Source organism: Hyla sarda, chromosome 1, assembly GCF_029499605.1.
Source record: "Hyla sarda isolate aHylSar1 chromosome 1, aHylSar1.hap1, whole genome shotgun sequence".
In the NCBI taxonomy this organism is placed as follows: Eukaryota; Metazoa; Chordata; class Amphibia; order Anura; family Hylidae; genus Hyla; species Hyla sarda.
Window position 1 is genome coordinate 472014652 of NC_079189.1, and position 23086 is coordinate 472037737.

The 23086-nt window shown below is 42.6% G+C and overlaps 1 protein-coding gene and 1 long non-coding RNA gene across 7 annotated transcripts in view; one reads left to right on the plus strand and one right to left on the minus strand.

Moving 5' to 3' along the window:
* The window catches only part of NOS1 (nitric oxide synthase 1), a 327182-nt gene that overhangs the window by 28780 nt on the left and 275316 nt on the right, over positions 1-23086 (minus strand). For all 6 annotated transcript variants that reach the window (XM_056536921.1, XM_056536930.1, XM_056536911.1 and 3 more), the window contains exons 12-22: positions 16579-16773; positions 15745-15830; positions 15518-15662; positions 13938-14042; positions 11986-12044; positions 10430-10546; positions 8902-9076; positions 5642-5780; positions 3374-3452; positions 1788-1981; positions 801-970 (exon numbers count right to left, since the gene is read on the minus strand). In XM_056536921.1, the coding sequence (XP_056392896.1) occupies positions 801-970; positions 1788-1981; positions 3374-3452; positions 5642-5780; positions 8902-9076; positions 10430-10546; positions 11986-12044; positions 13938-14042; positions 15518-15662; positions 15745-15830; positions 16579-16773 (1464 nt within the window). The remainder of the gene's footprint in view (positions 1-800; positions 971-1787; positions 1982-3373; positions 3453-5641; positions 5781-8901; positions 9077-10429; positions 10547-11985; positions 12045-13937; positions 14043-15517; positions 15663-15744; positions 15831-16578; positions 16774-23086) is intronic.
* LOC130285504 (uncharacterized) overlaps positions 1-23086 on the plus strand; it is a 37997-nt gene that overhangs the window by 1990 nt on the left and 12921 nt on the right. The window contains exon 2 of the long non-coding RNA XR_008847354.1: positions 15959-16035. This is a non-coding gene — a long non-coding RNA (uncharacterized LOC130285504). The remainder of the gene's footprint in view (positions 1-15958; positions 16036-23086) is intronic.

Genomic DNA, 23086 nt, shown 5'->3' on the forward strand with positions numbered 1-23086 from the left:
TAACACTGACTTTGTAATAATTCCTGCCAAAAAACTATGGTGTTAAAATACTCACTGTACCCCCTAGCAAATACCTTGAGGGGTCTAGTTTTTAAAATGGGGTCATTTGGGGGGGTGTTCCTATGTTCTACTACCTTTTAATTTCAGCAAACCTTGCATAGCACACAAAAAAAGATGTACTTTTCAAATTTTCAAAATTTTCAAAATTTCAAGTTAAATTGTTAGGCTTCTAACTAATTTAAAATGTTAATTACAAACAAAAAAATGACGTCAAAATAAAGTAGACATCTGAAAGTATAAGTTTCATAAACTATTTAGTCAGTAAGTATAAATATATGCAACCTATTAGTGTTAAAATAGCAAAAAATTTTAATTTTTTGTAAAAATTTCAAGATTTTTTGCATTGTAAAAAAAAACTACAAATGATATCGGCTTACTTTTACTATGTACATGAAGGACAACTTGTGACAAAAAAACTATGTCAGAATTATCGTGATTGGCAAAACGTTACCAGAGTTATTCTCTAATAAAGACAGACATCCCCGATTTGAAAAAACAGGCCTGGTCTTTCAGGGGCGTACAGGTTTATTTGCATTGGTCCTTAAGGGGTTAATATATGATTAAAAGGGTTATTCAGGAATAGAAAAACATAGCGAATTTCTTCTATAAACATGAATGTCTTTTCACTGGAAAACCTCTTTAACATATAGCAGTTTATTAATGCTAGTTCCTGAAAATACACCATATTTATTGAGTGCTAGTAATGTATATTTGACTATATTATTAACTTATCATAACACCTTGCTCAAAATCTCCAGGCGTTTTTTCTCTTTCTCATTGGTAGCAAGACATGCAACCTGCTGCATAAGGATTGGGGTGGGTGGAGTTGTGATATCCAGGAAATATTTGAAGGCTTGAAATATGGTGCAAGGAGGAATCCTTTCCTCTTCTGTCCAATTACTGATTACCCCTGTAAAGATCACAACAAATTATATTATTGTAACTTGTGTACTGTAAATAATATAAAACATTTAGACTGTCAAACAATAAGGTAATACAAAACAGCCCTTTGTTGTATGTAAAAAACTGTTTAAAAAAACATTATTAAAACAACATGTCTTTGTTAAAGGGGTACTCCGGTGGAAAACTGTTTTCTGGTTCCAGAAAGTTAAACAGATTTGTAAATTACTTCTATAAAAATGTTTAAATCCTTCCAGTACTTATTTGCTGCTGAATACTACAGAGGAAATTATTTTCTTTTTGGAACACAGAGCTCTCTGCTGACATCACGAGCACAGTGCTCTCTGCTGACATCTCTGTCTATTTTAGGAACTGTCCAGAGTAGGAGAAAATCCCCATAGCAAACATATGCTGCTCTGGACAGTTCCTAAAATGGACAGAGATGTCAGCAGAGAGCACTGTGCTCTTGATGTCAGCAGAGAGCACTGTGCTCCAAAAAGAAAATAATTTCCTCTGTAGTATTCAGCAGCTGAAAAGTACTGGAAGGATTTTTTAATAGAAGTAATTTCCAAATCTGTTTAACTTTCTGTCACCAGTTGATTTAAAAAAAAAAAAAACTTTTAGTTATTAACTATTGTCATTAATGCCTTCTGTCATTTGACTCATGTAATAATAATAATAATAATAATAATAATAATAATAATAATAATGCAAACAAAACGTTAACTAAAGCTACAGTATGGATGAGGATATGAGAATATGAAGCTCCAGGAATTGAAAAGTCAAATAAAACATATGTAGGATAGTGGAAATAATAAATGTCTTACCTAGAGCTGTATTTCTTTCCTCTAAAATTTCTACCCTGACCAGCTGATTTACTGGAGGGGCATCTTCCAACTTCTCAATCAGGGCACTGACAAGATCGTCATGGTTTCCAGGAAATATTCCCAAGTGGTCTCCTGGTTTGTACTTCAGCTCTTGGTGTCCATTTGTGTGTAGTTGAAGGAATATAGTAGATCGGCTACAAGAAGATAAGCACGCTAGGTAGTATAAAGTTGTGATTTAAAGGGGTACTCCAGTGGAAAACAAATGTTTAAAAATCAACTGGTGCCAAAAATTATACAGGTTTGTAAATTACTTCTATATAAAAACCTTAATGCTTCCAGTACTTATCAGGTGCTTTATGCTTCAGAGGAAACTGTGTAGTTCTTTCCAGTCTGACCACAGTGCTCTCTGCTGCCGCCTCGTTCTGTCTCAGGAACTGTCCAAAGCAGGAGCAAATCCCCATAGCAAACCTCTCCTCCTCTGGAAAGTTCCTGAAATGTACAGAGGTGGCAGCAGAAAGCACTATGGTCAGACTGGAAAGAACTATACGACTTCCTCTGTAGTATACAGCAGCTGCTAAGTACTGGAAGGGTTAAGATTTTTAAATAGAAGCAATTTACAAATCTGTTTAATTTTCTGGCATCAGTTGATATTAAAACATTTGTTTTTCACTGAGGTACCCCTTTAAAGTGCATAGACATACAAGGTACCATAGAATTAGATCATAAAGAAATTTTGGTTAGGATGAAGTGCCACATAGAAAGTGCCTGTGGTTGCTGCCTAGTAAGTGAGGCTAGTCCTACTAAAGGGGTACTCCACTGGAAAAACATTTTTTAAATCAATTGGTGCCAGAAAGTTTAAAAAAATCTTAATCCTTCCAGTACTTATCAGCTGCTATATGATCCACAGGAAGTTCTTTTCTTTTTGAATTTCCTTTCTGTCTGACCACAGTGCTCTCTGCTGACACCTCAGTCCATGTCAGGAACTGTCCAGAGTAGGAGCAAATCCCCATAGCAAACCTCTCCTGCTCCAGACAGTTCCTAAAATGAACAGAGGTGTCAGCAGAGAGCACTGTGGTCAGACAGAAAGGAAACTTCCTGTGGATCATATATTCCAGTACTTATCAGCTGCTGTATGCTACAGAGGAAATTGAGTTGTTCTTACCTGTCTGACCACAGTGCTCTCTGCTGACACCTCTGTCCATGTCAGGAACTGTCCAGAGCAGGATAGGTTTGCTATGGGGATTTTCTCCTACTCTGTACAGTTCCTGACACAGACAGAGGTGTCAGCAGAGAGCACTGTGGTCAGACAGAAAAGAGCAACTCAACTTTTTCTTTAGTATAAGCAGCTGATAAGTACTGGAAGAATAATTTTTTTTTTAAATAGAAGTAATTTACAAATCTTTATAACTTTCTGGAGCCACTGGAGTACCCCTTTAATGATTTTCATGTTCTGACCTTGCTGGAGCCCCATTACAGATTTTGCTATGGGTCCCACAGTTACTTGCTTCGCCCCTGACTACAATAGTTTTGATTGATTCCAAACATGCAGTATGGCTATATTAATGAGGGATTACAATAAATCATACCTGGATTTTGTACTTTGTAAATTCTGCCGACCTAATAGTCTTGCACCATATACCTTCTTTTTGTGAATACTGTAGAGAGCTGTTAAGACAGAAGTATAGGAAATATGACATGGTCAGTATGTGAATATTAGATAGAAAAAATTGTAAACTGCAGTATTAATCATCTCCACACATTATTATAAATATCTTGTGACACAGAGTGTCAGCTTTTTTCCACAAGCCTAGCTTCTTGCAGCCATTTAATAGCATTATAAGGGGACATTCAGATAGTGGGATCTATTCATGCAGGGCAGGGGAGCTGTCAGTTTTAGATTGAAGACAAAAGGTGGTCCTAAAGGCTGTTATCATGAAGAAATGTCTTCAAAACCTAGCTACTTAAAGAGGACCTGTGAAAGCTTTGAGTGCCCTGGGACTTGGGGTGTTCTCATTTTATGAATACGAGGATGCTGAAGTGAGAAGCTAAAAGACGTGCTGGAGCCGGCTGTGTGATCTCAGGCAGCAGGATCATATGAGATGTATATGAACACATACCATCCTGCAAGTGTAGGGGATGATGGGAGTAATAGTAGCTGCACAATCCTTTCTCTTCTGATCCCCCTCCTATGGGAACTAATGATACAGTATATGTAAACCTAGCCTAAGGAAAGGTATGTAGTTAAAATAACATGCACCTCTGTACTGTTTTTCTCCCCCGTTGATCTGATTACTTAAAAGGTACCTCTCATCAAAAAAAACTTTTGATATATTATAGATTAATGTATGCAGAATAACTTTACAATTGCATGTTATTAAAAAATATGCTTCTTTCTATTAAATTTTCCACTTTGAAGAAATGACCACTAGGGGTCTCCCTACCAGTCCTGGCAGCAAGCATTTCAGACTCATGCTGGAGTCCTAAACACTACGAGCGGCCAGTCTGCTTTGTTCACAAAGGAGAACACTCAGAGCTGCCAGTCTGCTTTGTTCACAGCCTGTTTGGCTGTGAACAAAGCAGGCTTACATCTCTGAGTGTTTAGGACTCCAGCATGAGTCAGAAATGTTTGCTGACAGGACTGATCGGGAAAAATACAATAGAAAGAAGCATATTTTTCATTAACATGCTATTGGAAAGTTATTCAACATTCATTAATCTAAAATATATCAAAAGTTTATTTGATGAGAGGTACCCTTTAAAGGGAACCAATCAGGAGGCGTCACTGCCGGCCATAGAAGGGGACTAGGTGAGAAGAGCTCCCCGCCCAGGGGACTACTAACGGGTGCGGCGGTGACTAGTTTATAAGCTCATATCCTCACCATCCCTGCAGGCAGGAGTGTCCCCAGGGGATGGTGAGGATAAAGATTTTACCCTATATAACGCTTTGCCAAACGTTATATAGGGTAAAATCTGATGATTGGTTCCCTTTAATAGTTTCCCCTCTGAACTATGTGCCAGAACATTGCACATGTTTTCCCACAATCCCCCTGGATTGCTTACACAGTGGAGACTAAATGCCATTATTTCTTGGATATAATATGAGATTGCAGTTGAAATAAGCATGTGTGGATTTGGTAAGGAGGATGTAAACGAGAATAAAGCAGGTACCTGGAGGATAAGTACCGTAAGTATATATTTCTATCCCTAATTTCTAATATGTGTAATTTCATATAACACATCTACTTATATATATTTATCTGAATGGGGAAACACCTTTAAGGAACTATAGAGCAGTTGGCCCTATAATCAATGGCATAAAAATGAATCCTCCCAAAATGAACACATTTTTTTTTCAGTTCCACCCCACAATTTTTTGTTTTGCATTACATAATATGATATAAAGAAGAATTCCATTAAAAAAGTAGTGGTCCCAAAAAAACAAGCCCTCCTATGGCTGTCTGCTTAAAAAAAAGTTATGACTGTAAGGAGGGAAAAAACCGAACACAAAAAACTGGCCTGTCTTAAAGACAGGCCAGTTTTTTGTCTTTGTTTTTTCTTTCCTTAGTTTAAGGGGTTAACGACTGAATTATTATGACTAGCAAAGTGAGTGTTAGGCTCTGTTTACTCCGGCATCATGTATGCTGTTTTTAAGCGCTCATGACATTTTCTTATATTTTGGATCAGATAAAGATAGATCCAATGACTCATGATAGGTCCATCAGGTTTCTATAACAGGTAGAATCCACCAGTAGTCCATGATACTACCGGTAGATCTAACAGAAAGCTGTTGGGATGGAACCATGATGGCAATGTAAGCATAACTATAACAATAAACTGTAAGTGGAATTCTATACCTTGTGTGAGCTCCGGGGCCTCGGCCACAAAGCTGATCCGGTACTTGCTCCTCTTCCAGCTGCGGTCATTACTTATCAAAGAATTGTTCGCTTTCTCAATATTCACATCATCTCCCACACAAAAAACATCACAGGCAGCCTGTGTACAACACAGATCAGAAATAAGCCACATACTACCGTAAAACAAACTGTGAAAACATAGCTATACCTATATACCTATACTATTGCACTGCCATACCAATGGGATTGCTGTCATGATAAAACATAAAGAGAAATAGACAAAAACGCACTTCCTTGTGCGGGATCACCAATCATGAAATGGAGAATTCTTGGAGAGAGGAAACGTGCTCACCTGGACAGTGTGCAATTTCAGGCACAACACTTACAAAGGCTCATCAGAACAAAGGTGGAGCTTCCCACACCGAAAACATCAGTGTAACGTGCAGATAAAGGAAAGAAGGTGAAAATGGGAAGTGGTGTCCGCGCTGCTAGAAGGTTAGGTTGAATCAGCATACATCTGAAGTCATCGGTATTTGAGAAGTACTTTAATTATGTTCACATAACGCGTTACTGGGTGTAAACCCTTTCATCAGGCATGGAATCACGCCTGATGAAAGGGTTTACACCCAGAAACGCGTTGTGTGAACATAATTAAAGTACTTCTCAAATACCGATGCCATTTGCACCTTCTTTACTTTATCTGCATGATAGAACATAGACATGCTCCCTAAAGCCTCATTAAAGGGGTACTCAGGTGGAAAACATTTTTCTTTTTTTTTAAATCAACTCCCATTGCATGTGTGCTCAGTCACGCTGGAGGGTATCTGGGAGGAAGTTGTGAGTCGACCGAATGCTGCCGTAATTGCCCCCTGGCCCCTGTTTTGCTTATCAAGCACAGGTAGGATTAGCGTTAGGTCTCGCACCAATTTGAGAAACCTTGGCATTGGTGTGCGGGCTCTGGTGTGTCCTTCATATAAGGATACACTGGCGAATGTCTCAATTTTAACATCAGTGTTGAGGGATAGCCAATGTATTGTTTACATCTACCACAGTAGTGCACCGATATTCCTGTATTGTATTCCAATTGTTACACATCCACACCGTTTATCTGGTGTAGGATTCTATTGTGGCACTTGTAGTCCGCTGCAGGCATCCTCCATTGTATGCATTTTTATGCTGGGGATCGCCCTTAGCAACGGACTACAAGGGCAGGATCTGCTCCCCCAGTATAAATGCACAACCGCATTTGGGGTTGAGCACCTCCAGCCATTTGAGACCACGTTTTTTGTTGTTTGTTTAAATTTTATAGTTGGAGGTGTGTAAACTCCAAAATTAATGCGCCTTGAATATCTACAAGGCAGCATTAAGGTTTGCACCTGTGAGGCCAGGCACCCATATTAGCCAGCTCAGGTGGGGCTTGCAGCTTGCCTCCCTCCTCCCATTGCATGTGTGCTCAGTCACGCTGGAGGGTATCTGGGAGGAAGTTGTGAGTCAACCGAATGCTGCCGTAATTGCCCACTGGCCCCTGTTTTGCTTATCAAGCACAGGTAGGATTAGCGTTAGGTCTCGCACCAATTTGAGAAACCTTGGCATTGGTGTGCGGGCTCTGGTGTGTCCTTCATATAAGGATACACTGGCGAATGTCTCAATTTTAACATCAGTGTTGAGGGATAGCCAATGTATTGTTTACATCTACCACAGTAGTGCACCGATATTCCTGTATTACTGGGTGTAAACCCTTTCATCAGGCATGGAATCACGCCTGATGAAAGGGTTTACACCCAGAAACGCGTTGTGTGAACATAATTAAAGTACTTCTCAAATACCGATACCATTTGCACCTTCTTTACTTTATCTGCATGATAGAACATAGACATGCTCCCTAAAGCCTCATTAAAGGGGTACTCAGGTGGAAAACATTTTTCTTTTTTTTTAAATCAACTGGTGCCAGAAAGTTAAACAGATTTGCAAATTACTTCTATTATAAAATTTTTACCCTTACAGTACTTTTTAGCAGCTGTATGCTACAGAGAAAATTATTTTCTTTTTGAATTTCTTTTTTATCCCCAGTGCTCTCTGCTGACCTGACACCTGATGCCTGTATCAGGAACAGTCCAGAGCAGGAGAAAATCCCCATAGCAAACCTATGCTGCTCTGGACAGTTCCTGACACGGACGAAGGTGTCAGCAGAGAGCATTGTGGACAAGACAAAAAATAAATTCAAAAAGAAAAGAATTTCCTCTGTAACATACAGCTGCTAAAAAGTATGGAAGGGTAAAGATTTTTTAATAGAAGTAATTCACAAATCTGTTTAACTTTCTGGCACCAGTTCATTTAAAGGGGTACTCCGGTGAAAACCTTTTTTTCTTTTAAATCAACTGGTGGCAGAAAGTTAAACATATTTGTAAATTACTTCTATTAAAAAATCTTAATCCTTCCAGTACTTATTAGCTGCTGAATGCTACAGAGGACATTCCTTTCTTTTTGGAACACTGATGACATCACGACCACAGGGCTCTCTGCTGACATCTCTGTCCATTTTAGCAACCATGCATAGCAGGTGTATGCTAAGGGCAGCATGGTGGCTCAGTGGTTAGCACTACTGCCTTGCAGTGCTGGGGACTTGGGTTCAAATCCCACTAAGGACAACAATAAATAAAGCATTATTATTATAATAACGTCAGCAGAGAGAACTGTGCTCATGATGTCATCAGAGAGCATTCCAAAAAGAAAAGAATTTCCTCTGTAGTATTCAGCAGTTAATAAGTACAGGAAGGATTAAGATTTTTTAATAGAAGTAATTTACAAATATGTTTAACTTTCTGCCACCAGTTGATTTAAAAGAAAAAAGGTTTTCACCGGAGTACCCCTTTAAAAAAAAAAAAAGTTTTCCACCGTAGTACCCCTTTAAGGTCACTATTGTTCAAAGTGCAACTGCAATAACACTCTGGCGGCAGAATGTCTGGTTATATCTTCCACAACTTCATAGCAAACTTTGCCCCACATCTGTACTCTCTACTACAGTTGATCTAAGGACCTCTTCTGGTTGAAGGGCGATCATGGTCACATGGACTATTCTGAGGCTACACAAAAGTTCACTAGACAATAGACAAATAGCTAATGACAGTAATTTAATACAATTACTGTTTGTATACAATCAATTCAGATGTATTAACTGGGTATTAGTGATGAGAAATCATGTAGTCTGGCCCATCTAGGCAGCAACCGCTACAAAAAAAAAGAAAAAAAAATAGATTCACCTTAAAAACTTTTATCGCCCACGTTCGGAAAGATTCCTCTTGTCCACATAGTTCATCTCCCTCTCCCATTTTTAAGATCCGTTCTCCTCCCATCTCTTCTAACAGAGTATCCACAGCTCGGGCAAAGGCACAAAAATGAGGGTAAGCTCTTGAACCAAGTCCAAAGACTGAAAATCTAAAGTAACAAAAAAAAGAATTTACACTGTATCATAAGGTACTCAAATACTGTCAAATGAGATTATAAAGCAAGTAAAGATAACCGAACCAAGTATTTTCTATGATATGTGTTGTCCCAGGATAGACACTGAGGGCACATCCTAGTGATATGCCACCAATGTCCAATTCTGACCACTTTGACTCCTGCTCATTTTTAGAACAAAGTATCAGTAGTGCTTGTTTGCTGCATGCTTGGCAATGGTGCCTTCTTGGCACTGCTTTCACTGCCAATTGAACACTTTTGGCACAGTTTAGCTATTTATTGACAATATCTATCCTGAGACATCAAATTACATCAGAAACACACATATTTTGGTACTATGCTCTGTTGGGAATTATGAGTTGGTAGAGATTTTTAAAGATTTTTAAAGGGGTACTCCACCCCTAGACACCTTATCTCCTCTTATCTCCTATACAAAGGATAGAAGATAAGAGGCTGGACCCTCTTGATCTCTGTGCAGCACCCTGCGTTCTAAACATTATGCTCAGAATGTTTGGTACGGGCAGCCGTGCTTGTGATGTCACACCACACCCCCTCTTGATGCCATGTCAGGCCCCCTCCATTCATGTCTATGGGAGGGGCGTGACTGCCGCCATGTCCCCTCCCATAAACATGAATGGAGGAGGCATGGTGTGATGTCACGATTGGCTGCCCACACCAAGCATTCTGAACATAATGTTCATAAAGGCGGTTGCTGCACAGAGATTGCGGTGGGTCCCAGAGGCTGGACTCCCGCAATCAGACATCTTATCCCCTATCCTTTGTATAGGAGATAAGATGTCTAGGGGTGGAGTACCCCTTTGACCTACCGTAATAGTTTGAATGGAAAGTGAAAAACTTTTTAAACCAATATTTAAATGTGAACATTTTGTAAAGATATAAAATACATGTAGAAACCACAGCAAATTATATTTAGCCGAGATATTTTTGTACAATCACCTTTTATGGTAGGCAAATAAATAAGGCTTCTTTCACACTGCCGTTGCACCCTGTCAAGAACAGACGTCAAACTCTTTTTTCCTGAGTTTGATGGCCATTATTTTAACGGGGCACAATGGGCAACAGCGGGTCCCTATGGACCCTATTATAGTTAATAGGGTCTGTCGGGCGCTGCTGTTTTTCAGCAGGAGTCGTGGAGAAAAAGATGACGTAAGCAGTATTTTATCTCCCGCTATTCACCCAGGCTCCTCAGATGGCCGTCACACTGCCGTGTCCTAAGACTGATTATTGGCCATAGATATAAGGTTTTAAGATACTGTAAATATTCTCCCCTAAAGTGTTTAGTTTTCAATCAGAATATGGAAACCTTACCTAACATTGGCTAAGGGACCTGCACTTCCAAAATTATCTCCAGGTCCTGTCTCATCTCCGGATGACTTTCGAGCATCAGCATAAGAAGACACACTGTTAAAACGCACCTTGTAGCTACTAAAAACAAGACATATTTTGAATCATTTTAAGTCAATGTAGAGTTTGTAATACAGCTACATATGTACTAAACTGCCTTACAATATCCTTTAGTTTTATCATACGGTTTCATAATTTTTCCTTATAATGAGAATTTTGCACATACTGTATCCTTGCCACACATATTAGTTGCAGTTTTGTCACATTTTCATTAATTAGGATTAATTAGGTATGAAAGGTTATTAGGATGATTTGTGATACGTAGATCAAGAAACTGTCTCTTCACCGTCACATCAAAGTTTGACAGCATTTCCTATAGTAGCCAAAGGGAAACTACAGCCACTCTTATTAGTATACATTCTGTATATTATTATCTAAAAAACATATTATGATATTTAAGTTTTCCATAGGTATACATAATGGAAATGCATTTGCATGTTTTTTTTTTTCTTTGCGAACATTTGAGATAAAAAAAAATTTGTGTAAAGAACTTTTTTGAAAGAATTCAATGGTTCACACGCAGCATTTAAAAAGCAACAACATTGTTTAATGCTGTAGTTATTATGGAAGTTTTTCATTCATTTTACTTAAGCCAAATCCAGGACTAGACTCAAAAGGAATATGAAGGAAGGACTGAAAATTCTATGTCTTGCATGATCCAATTCTGGCTGTGGGTCAAAGAACTGCATCAAGCCTGTAGTGGTTTTTTTCTTCCAAAAAACTCTGGGGGAGATATTTAAAGTGTGTGCAGCAGAATTTTCACTCAGTTTGCATTAAAAAAAAAAAAATTCTGGCGCACACATTATTAGGATTCACCTGCTATTACTAGCAGCGGGTTTCCCACTGCGAGAATCCCGCTGCGAGTTACGCTACCATTGACTTAAATGGGTCCACAGACAGTCCGCAATAGTGTCTGATTTGCGGACTGTCCACAGACCCATTCAAATGAATGTTAGCTTAATTCGCAGCGGATATCCCGCAGCAGGAAACCCGCTGCTAGTTACTAGCGTGTGAACTCACCCTTGGACAGATTTCTGTACTCGGCAGACAGGAAGCCATCAGCTGGCTGCTGATCTCATGCAGCACTTTGCGCAAAGCAGGAGATCAGGATCTGGATGTATGCATATGTCTTATCGCGGCAACGTACCCACAGTTAGGATGTATGTATACCTCCTATAGTGGGAAAGGGGTTAAAATACAGCTGAGAATTGGTTTCTATGATTTCTATGGGCAGCTAAGACAGTTTTAGGCATCTTACATACTTACCAACATTTGGATCCTATATCATGAGACCCATTATTAGGCCCTTGGAAATGTTGCTTGGAAACATGTAATTTTTGGAATTATGGAAAACCCTGCCCTTTTTATTTACAGGAAAGTCTCAAATAATATGGGACTGTGGCAAGCATTTTAGGCCTTATGTCCCAAGCATATGCCACTTTAGCTTAATATTAACTCACGTTCTTTCCTCCATATTAGAATTGGGATGCCTCATCTCCATCAGGGCACAGCCAAATTTCTATAAAAAAAAAAGCAGACTTCTTTTAGATGAATTAAGTTTGTTGTAAAGAAATGTGCGCAGTAGTTTTCGATCCCAAAGATGATAAGCTTCAAACATCCATTCAATGCTCAAAAATTGTGATTTTTTTTTTTACCTGAAAAAACAGTACGGCCAGTACCTGCATTGGAAGACTGTCAATTCACAGTAAAATGTCAGTGGATTGGCCACACATTGGTCACCCACATGTCTATAAAAATTCATATTTTATTAATGTAATAATGCATACAGGATCAATAAAAAAAACTGTGGGGGAGCAATATGAAATACTATCATATTAATGAGTAACTCAAACCCATGTCGTACATAATGGACACTTTATTATACTCTGGCTCACTAGCAGTCCCAAATATTCATCCTGGATGGACAGTAAAGAGTACTGTGATGCACAGGAGTTACACCACCCTGATGCATGTTTAGGGTGCTGCCTTTTCTGTGGCTTAAAGGGGTACCCAGGTGGAAAACATTATTTTTTTAAAATCAACTAGTGCCAGAAAGTTAAACAGATTTGTAAATTACTTCTATAAAAAAAAATCCTTCCAGTACTTATCAGCTGCTGTATGATCCATAGGAAGTTATTTTCTTTTTGAATTTCTTTTCTGTCTGACCACAGTGCTCTCTGCTGACACCTCTGCCCATGTCAGGAACTGTCCAGAGTAGGAGAGGTTTGCTATGGAGATTTGCTCCTACTCTGGACAGTTCCTGACATAGACAGAGGTGTCAGGAAAGAGTACTGTGGTCAGACAGAAAAGAACAACTCATCTCCCTCTGTAGTATAGCAATTGATAAGTACTGGAAGCATTAAGATTTTTTTAATAAAAGTAATGTGCAAATCTGTTTAACTTTCTGGAGGCAGTGGATATGAAAAAAAAAAAAAGTTTTCCACCAGAGTACCCCTTTAAACCCGCAAATGGAGGCTGTACCTGAAATACGCTCAGTGCTTATAGGAGAACTCCAGACCATAAAAATTGTCCCCCATAGTGCCGGCAGTAAAAAAATAAATATGTACATACCTTCCTCCGCTTCCCTGGGGCCTCCGGTAACCGGCTCCGGTCTCCGCCGCAATCCACTTCCTGGTTGCCGGTGGTCACATGAATGAGCCAATCAGCAGCCGCAGCACAGTCCGACTCGGCCGGCGATAGGCTGAGCGGCAGTGTGAAAACACTTCAGGACACAAAATGCTTCACTACACCGACACCTGCGGCCGGGGCCGAAAACATCACACTGCCGCTCAGCATATCGCCGGCTGAATCGGACTGTGCTGCGGCTGGTGATTGGCTGATTCATGCGACCACCGACGACCAGGAAGTGGATTGCGGCAGAGACCGGAGCCGTTTACCGGAGGCCCCGGGGGAGAGGAGGAAGGTATGTACATCTTTATTTTTTTACTGCCGGCACTATGGGGGACAATTTTTATGGTCTGGAGTTCTCCTTTAATCTCTTACTTTGCATATGATGTGCTCCATAGAATATAATGGAACCCATAGCCCCCAATGAGCGATGAGCCAGGGAGTGAAGTGTGGTGTTCTGCATTTTGCACAGATATCTAGGGATTAGTGGGTTTCTTAGCACTTCGAGGTCTATAATTTCTTATATTGACAGTAAAGTTAGTGAGGCCCATGTCTGCATGAACATTTATGTCAGCATCACATTTTGACAGTTTTCCAACTTACAAGCAATGTTTTTGCGACATGTATCCTCAAATCGTAATGTGAACACAACCTAAGTTATAACTATGCATCATTAACATACATATGTTAACATTAGTTATGAAGTGGCCAATCCCTCTTTAACACTCTTTAACTCTTATCTGCTTGCACCCAAAAATAAGCATTTCATACATGTGCTTTATACCTCTCCTTTTTCTGGTGGGTCCCCATTTCCAAAGGTGCTGGTCACCACTAAGACAAGGGCTTCATGCTCTAAATGCACAATGTCATACTCTTCCATCGACATGGCCTGGGAAACAAAAAGTCTTTAGTCTACTAACAAAACTCTAAGGAAGGCAACGATGAAAGAAACAACGATAGAAAAGAAAAGAAGTATATGTCTTTATGTATGCGGGGCAGAGACATTTCCTTTTAAGACAGTCAGGGCCATGATTTGAGGATATCCTATAAAGAAGACACATGGTAATTCCATGTGCACTTGCAATAATTGTATTACCTGTGCAACACTAAGGAAATCTGAAAAACAAGGCCTGAAGGAGTGAGGACTATTCAAGTTTAGGCAAAAGAGATGTAAACTTTCTATCCAAGCTCACTTTTGGGAAAACCTTTCTCACATGACCAAGTACTGCTGCTTTCCTTCCTAAAGAGAAAGCTGCTCAAAAGGGGAGATTTATCAACACCTGTCCAGAGGAAAAGTTGCTGATATCAACCAATCAGCTTCTTTCATTTTTAACAAGGCCTCTGCAAATTGAAAGAAGCGATCTGATTGGTTGTTATTGGCAACTGGGCAACTTTTCCTTTGCACAGGTTTTGATAAATCTCCCTGAAAGTGTTTCTAATGAACATAAATATAAAATGAAAAAAAATATTAGGAATTCTGCCCAACTATTCTTCTTTCTAGAGATGACTAAACTTATTGTACAAATCGCTGAAACCAAATGTCAAGCTGTAACAGCCGATTCCTTTATTTTATAAAAAAAAGAGTAGTTCCACTCTGCAAGTGCTCTTATTTCCTGGAAAAGTCACTGGGGGATTTATTACACAACTGTCTTAAGGCACATGTCTCTTAATAACTCAGGCAGTAAAACGGTTCGAGGGCCACGCTTCGGAAATCTATGCTAGCTCCGAACTAGAATATATTTCATCTACAATTCACGCTACCTCTGTATTGTAAATTGTAATAAATCTGCAGGAGGACTCTTTTCCTGTCATGTTCACTTTATGCCAAGCTTCGCCAACATGGTGAGTTATAATGTTGAAAAACTTGCAACATTTTTGAGGCGAGCAGAGATTTGCCCAAAAACCTCACAATTTTTCACAATCTGAGCCTAGCACAGACCATGATAGTTTTCCCCAATTCACTTTTCAGGAGAAGCAGAACTACTTTTTCTAGACAAAACAGATTTACCATTGCTGCTTAAGATTTGGTGATATGTACTGTATGATTTCTCATCTCTGTTTCCAACAGGATACTGTTACTCTGCAAGTGATTGGTCAACGCCATAAACAGCACATTATTATTGGTAGACTCCTTAGACTATGTCCACATATGTCCACGTATTGTTTCTTCAATTTGTACATAGGTTTTAACAACCCCAACTCCCTCCCCCCCCCCTCCCCTCCCAAATAAAAATGGAACAGTGGCTGGACATATTCTTACTTGTACACATTTCCCCTCAATCCAAATACATTTTACATTTTAAATCATCACAGGTTTAAACTGGAAATACAGTATACTTAGAACAATAAAATAGCAGGAATCACCTTTGCATCGAAGGCATGCTTGAATATTTCACATAATGTTCTTGCATAGGCTTCAGATTTGCCAGTTTCAGTTGCATAAAGAATTGTAGCTTTCACTCTTTTTGCCATTGCCTGTCCCATTAATTTAGCTGAAAATTTTACTGCCCTGTAAGAAGAATATGGCAGATGTTTACAATGACAGGATGCACTATTTGTTTTCGGACACAAGAGTAAAATACAACACTCACTTGGCCAACTTCTTGAATCCAATGGCCCGCTTCTTAGTTGGAGTTCCATTCACTCCTTTCCAGACATGAGTGTTCCAGGGGTCAGGCTGCACGTACCAAAATATACATGTATAAATTTTTGTTTATTATAATTTGCTATGCTATGCAGGATATGAAATTTTAAGTGGTATGCTGGTATCAGAAAATAAAACAAATATGTCACATTGTCACACAGCTGTCTGCAACTCCAGGAATTAGAATGCAGTGGAGACCAGGTGCTGCAATAACGGAGGCTGTGAGGAAGTGAGGGAGGTAAGAAGAGGGTTTATTTTTTTATTTTTATTAAACCAGATTGTGAGGAGGAGGTTGTGAACTATGTGTGAGACGTATTAGGCCCGGGTGCTTCCCAATAAGTCAAGCTGCAGCTCAAACTGGGTTTCACACTGGGGAATGACTATAAAGCAAAAGCAACTAAACCACCAGTGAGAAACACACACAAAGGGGGAGATTTATCAAAACCTGTCCAGAGGAAAAGCTGCTGAGTTTCCCATAGCAACCAATCAGATTTCTTCTATCATTATTGAAAAGGCCTCTGAAAAATGAAAGAAGCGATCTGATTGGTTGCTATAGAAAACTCAGCAACTTTTCCTCTGGACAGGTTTTGATAAATCTCCCCCATAATGTATCTATAAAACTGATCTTATTAAATTTGGAGCCTTGGGTTCTACGTTAACAGTTTTCATCTATTGGTCAATAAAAGAGGTATTCCAGTAAAAGCAGTTATTACCTATCTAGTGTATAGCAAAAAACTGCTAGTGGTGGGTCAAACTGCTCAAAACATATTATTAATCATACCTGATATTCAAAGGAAGGTGTCAGACGGTAGTTGAGCATTTCTTGGTGAAATACTGGAGTAATGCTTCCAGACATTGGGGGCACTATCCAGACCCAATCAGCAGGACAACCTCCACGACACCGGTATTCATTTTCCATATGCTTAATGAATGACTCTGTAGCAGAGTGATGATCTACAATTGTTACTTTATCGCTCTGAGAAAAAAAAAATATTATGATTAAAGAACATCTTCATGTACTTTTTATTTTTTTTTATTTTTTAGCAGAAACAGTGTCACACTTGTCAATTGGCTATTTATTGCTATCTATTGGCTATTGTAGCTGAAAATAAATCTGTCAGCTCTATATAGTGCTCAGAGTTCAATTGTCAAAGAGGCATTGCTAAGCCGCAGCAAGCATGCCTCCTCCCTACCCCACCTTTGTCTGACTGACATATAGGCCTTAGTGCTGGAAGCCAAGCCCTGTGTCACGATGCCGGCTGGCAGGTAGTGGATCCTCTGTGCCAGAGAGGGATTGCTAGACCGTGCTAGTGGATCGGTTCTAAGTCACTACTGGTTTTCACCAGAGCCCGCCGCAAAGCGGGATGGTCTTGCTGCGGCGGTAGTGACCAGGTCGTATCCACTAGCAACGGCTCAACCTCTCTGACTGCTGAAGATAGGCGCGGTACAAGGGAGTAGACAGAAGCAAGGTCGGACGTAGCAGAAGGTCGGGGCAGGCAGCAAGGATCGTAGTCGGGGGCAACGGCAGGAGGTCTGGAACACAGGCTAAGGAACACACAAGGAAACGCTTTCACTGGCACAATGGCAACAAGATCCGGCGAGGGAGTGAAGGGGAAGTGAGGTATAAATAGGGAGTGCACAGGTGAACACACTAATTGGAACCACTGCGCCAATCAGCGGCGCAGTGGCCCTTTAAATCGCAGAGACCCGGCGCGCGCGCTCCCTAGGGAGCGGGGCCGCGCGCGCCGGGACAGGACAGACGGAGAGCGAGTCAGGTACGGGAGCCGGGATGCGCATCGCGAGCGGGCGCTACCCGCATCGCGAATCGCATCCCGGCTGGAGACGGTATCGCAGCGCACCGGGTCAGTGGAGCTGCCCGGAGCGCTGCGGTAGCGAGAGAGAAGCGAGCGCTCCGGGGAGGAGCGGGGACCCGGAGCGCTCGGCGTAACAGTACCCCCCCCCCTTGGGTCTCCCCCTCTTCTTAGAGCCTGAGAACCTGAGGAGCAGACTTTTGTCTAGGATGTTGTCCTCAGGTTCCCAGGATCTCTCTTCAGGTCCACAGCCCTCCCAATCCACCAAAAAGAACTTTTTTCCTCTGACCGTCTTGGAGGCCAGTATCTCTTTCACTGAGAAGACGTCAGAAGAACCGGAGACAGGAGTGGGAGAAACTAATTTGGGAGAGAAACGGTTGATGATGAGTGGTTTAAGAAGAGAGACATGAAAGGCATTAGGAATACGGAGAGAAGGAGGAAGAAGAAGTTTGTAAGAGACAGGATTAATTTGGCACAAGACTTTGAAGGGACCAAGATAGCGTGGACCCAGTTTGTAACTGGGGACACGAAAGCGGACATATTTAGCGGAGAGCCATACCTTGTCTCCGGGAGCAAAAATGGGGGGAGCTCTTCTTTTCTTATCGGCAAACTTTTTCATGCGAGATGAAGCCTGTAAAAGAGAAACTTGGGTCTCTTTCCATATGGTGGAAAGATCACGAGTCACTTCATCTACCGCGGGCAAACCAGAGGGCAAGGGAGTAGGGAGGGGGGGAAGAGGGTGACGGCCGTACACCACGAAAAATGGGGATTTGGAGGAAGATTCAGAGACTCTAAAGTTATACGAGAATTCGGCCCATGGTAGAAGATCTGCCCAATCATCCTGGCGGGAGGAAACAAAATGTCGTAAATAATCACCCAAGACCTGGTTAATTCTTTCTACTAGTCCATTGGATTGAGGATGATATGCAGAAGAAAAGTTTAATTTAATCTTGAGTTGTTTACAGAGAGCCCTCCAGAATTTTGACACGAATTGGACGCCTCTATCCGAGACTATTTGTGTGGGCAACCCGTGAAGACGAAAAATGTGTACAAAAAATTGTTTAGCCAACTGAGGCGCTGAAGGAAGACCAGGAAGAGGGATGAAATGTGCCATCTTGGAGAATCGATCAACGACCACCCAAACAACAGTGTTGCCACGGGATGGGGGTAGGTCTGTAATAAAATCCATACCAATCAGAGACCAAGGCTGTTCGGGGACAGGCAGAGGATGAAGAAAACCAGCGGGCTTCTGGCGAGGAGTCTTATCCCGAGCACAGACAGTGCAGGCTCGCACAAAGTCCACGACATCCGTCTCCAGAGTCGGCCACCAATAGAAGCGAGAGATGAGTTGCACAGATTTCTTGATGCCTGTATGACCTGCGAGATGGGAGGAGTGACCCCATTTGAGGATTCCGAGGCGTTGGCGTGGAGAGACGAAGGTCTTTCCTGGAGGAGTTTGCCTGATGGAGGCTGGAGAAGTGGAGATCAGGCAGTCAGGAGGAATGATGTGTTGCGGAGAGAGTTCAACTTCCGAGGCATCCGAGGAACGAGAGAGAGCATCGGCCCTAATGTTCTTATCGGCAGGCCGAAAGTGAATTTCAAAATTAAATCGGGCAAAGAACAGAGACCACCTGGCCTGGCGAGGATTCAGCCGTTGGGCAGACTGGAGATAGGAGAGGTTCTTGTGATCGGTGTAAATAATAACAGGAAATCTTGATCCCTCCAGCAGATGCCTCCATTCCTCAAGTGCTAATTTAATGGCTAGAAGCTCTCGATCCCCGATGGAGTAGTTCCTCTCCGCCGGAGAGAAGGTCCTAGAAAAAAAACCACAAGTAACAGCATGCCCGGAAGAATTCTTTTGTAGAAGGACCGCTCCAGCTCCTACAGAGGAGGCATCAACCTCCAATAGGAAGGGTTTAGAAGGGTCAGGTCTGGAGAGCACGGGAGCCGAAGAAAAGGCAGACTTGAGCCGTTTAAAGGCGTCTTCCGCTTGAGGAGGCCAAGACTTGGGATTGGCATTTTTTTTGGTTAAAGCCACGATAGGGGCCACAACGGTAGAAAAATGTGGAATAAATTGCCTGTAATAATTGGCGAACCCCAAAAAACGTTGGATAGCACGGAGTCCGGAGGGGCGTGGCCAATCTAAGACGGCAGAGAGTTTGTCTGGATCCATTTGTAGTCCCTGGCCAGAGACCAAGTATCCTAGGAAAGGAAGAGATTGGCATTCAAACAGACATTTCTCTATCTTGGCATAAAGTTGATTGTCACGAAGTCTCTGAAGAACCATACGGACATGCTGGCGGTGTTCTTCTAGATTGGCAGAAAAAATCAGGATATCGTCCAGATATACAACAACACAGGAGTATAAGAGATCACGAAAAATTTCATTAACAAAGTCTTGGAAGACGGCAGGGGCGTTGCACAGGCCAAAGGGCATGACCAGATACTCAAAGTGTCCATCTCTAGTGTTAAATGCCGTTTTCCATTCATCCCCCTCTCTGATGCGGATGAGATTATAAGCACCTCTTAAGTCCAGTTTGGTAAAGATGTGGGCACCTTGGAGGCGATCAAAGAGTTCAGAGATGAGGGGTAGAGGGTAGCGGTTCTTTATCGTGATTTTATTAAGACCGCGGTAGTCAATGCAAGGGCGTAGAGAGCCATCTTTTTTGGACACAAAGAAAAATCCGGCTCCGGCAGGAGAGGAGGATTTACGGATAAAGCCTTTTTTTAAATTTTCCTGGATGTACTCCGACATAGCAAGAGTCTCTGGGGCGGACAGAGGATAGATTCTGCCCCGGGGTGGAGTAGTGCCCGGGAGGAGGTCAATAGGACAATCATAAGGCCTGTGAGGAGGTAGAGTCTCAGCTTGTTTTTTGCAAAAAACATCCGCAAAGTCCATATAGGCCTTAGGGAGACCGGTTACAGGAGGAACCACAGAGTCACGGCAAGGGGTACTGGGAACCGGTTTTAGGCAGTCCTTGAAACAAGAGGGCCCCCAACTCTTGATCTCCCCAGTGGACCAATCCAGGGTTGGGGAATGGAGTTGAAGCCAGGGTAGTCCAAGGAGGATTTCGGAAGTGCAATTGGGGAGGACCAAAAATTCAATCTTCTCGTGATGAGGTCCGATGCACATTAGAAGGGGCTCCGTGCGGAAACGTATGGTACAATCCAATCTTTCATTGTTTACACAATTGATGTAGAGGGGTCTGGCGAGACTGGTCACTGGGATGTTGAACCTGTTGACGAGAGAGGCCAAAATAAAATTTCCTGCAGATCCGGAATCCAAGAAGGCCATAGTAGAGAAGGAGAAGGCAGAGGCAGATATCCGCACAGGCACAGTAAGACGTGGAGAAGCAGAGTAGACATCAAGGACTGTCTCACCCTTGTGCGGAGTCAGCGTACGTCTTTCCAGGCGGGGAGGACGGATAGGACAATCCTTCAGGAAGTGTTCGGTACTGGCACAGTACAGACAGAGATTCTCCATGCGGCGTCGTGTCCTCTCTTGAGGTGTCAGGCGAGACCGGTCGACCTGCATAGCCTCCACGGCGGGAGGCACAGAAACGGATTGCAGGGGACCAGAGGAGAGAGGAGCCGGGGAGAAAAAACGTCTTGTGCGAACAAAGTCCATATCCTGGCGGAGCTCCTGACGCCTTTCGGAAAAACGCATGTCAATGCGAGTGGCAAGATGGATGAGTTCATGTAGGTTAGCAGGGATTTCTCGTGCGGCCAGAACATCTTTAATGTTGCTGGATAGGCCTTTTTTAAAGGTCGCGCAGAGGGCCTTATTATTCCAGGATAATTCTGAAGCAAGAGTACGGAATTGTACGGCGTACTCGCCAACGGAAGAATTACCCTGGACCAGGTTCAACAGGGCAGTCTCAGCAGAAGAGGCTCGGGCAGGTTCCTCAAAGACACTTCGAATTTCTGAGAAGAAGGAGTGTATAGAGGCAGTGACGGGGTCATTGCGGTCCCAGAGCGGTGTGGCCCATGACAGAGCTTTTCCAGACAGAAGGCTGACTACGAAAGCCACCTTAGACCTTTCAGTAGGGAACTGGTCCGACATCATCTCCAAGTGCAGGGAACATTGGGAAAGAAAGCCACGGCAGAATTTAGAGTCCCCATCAAATTTATCCGGCAAGGATAGTCGTAGACCAGAAGCGGCCACTCGCTGCGGAGGAGGTGCAGGAGCTGGCGGAGGAGATGATTGCTGAAGCTGTGGTAGTAGCTGCTGTAGCATCACGGTCAGTTGAGACAGCTGTTGGCCTTGTTGCGCTATCTGTTGTGACTGCTGGGCGACCACCGTGGTGAGGTCGGCGACAACTGGCAGAGGAACTTCAGCGGGATCCATGGCCGGATCTACTGTCACGATGCCGGCTGGCAGGTAGTGGATCCTCTGTGCCAGAGAGGGATTGGCGTGGACCGTGCTAGTGGATCGGTTCTAAGTCACTACTGGTTTTCACCAGAGCCCGCCGCAAAGCGGGATGGTCTTGCTGCGGCGGTAGTGACCAGGTCGTATCCACTAGCAACGGCTCAACCTCTCTGACTGCTGAAGATAGGCGCGGTACAAGGGAGTAGACAGAAGCAAGGTCGGACGTAGCAGAAGGTCGGGGCAGGCAGCAAGGATCGTAGTCGGGGGCAACGGCAGGAGGTCTGGAACACAGGCTAGGAACACACAAGGAAACGCTTTCACTGGCACAATGGCAACAAGATCCGGCGAGGGAGTGAAGGGGAAGTGAGGTATAAATAGGGAGTGCACAGGTGAACACACTAATTGGAACCACTGCGCCAATCAGCGGCGCAGTGGCCCTTTAAATCGCAGAGACCCGGCGCGCGCGCGCCCTAGGGAGCGGGGCCGCGCGCGCCGGGACAGGACAGACGGAGAGCGAGTCAGGTACGGGAGCCGGGATGCGCATCGCGAGCGGGCGCTACCCGCATCGCGAATCGCATCCCGGCTGGAGACGGTATCGCAGCGCACCGGGTCAGTGGAGCTGCCCGGAGCGCTGCGGTAGCGAGAGAGAAGCGAGCGCTCCGGGGAGGAGCGGGGACCCGGAGCGCTCGGCGTAACACCCTGTATATCAGTCATGCAAGGTTGGGAGGGGTGGGAGAAAAAAAATGATGCATGCCGCGCCTTGGCAACACCTCTTTAAGAAATGAGCTCAAAGCATAATATAGAACTGACAGATTCCCTTTAACCTCATTAACATGAAGTGAACAGTAATGTTATTTTGGCAACAAAAACAGGTAAAGGCTATGGACACCTTCGTAAAGCATTTTTTATTTGTGCACTTTGTGTTTATGATAGTAAATATATTTTTGCATATAGGGGGAGGTTAAATAAGAGTTATGCAGAGGAAAAGTCGACCAATTGCCCATAGCAATTCTTAAATTTTTTAAAAGGGCTTTGAAAAGAAGAAGAAATCTGTTTGGAAGCCATGGGCAACTGGTCAAATTTACCTTAGCACAAGTCTTGATGAATCT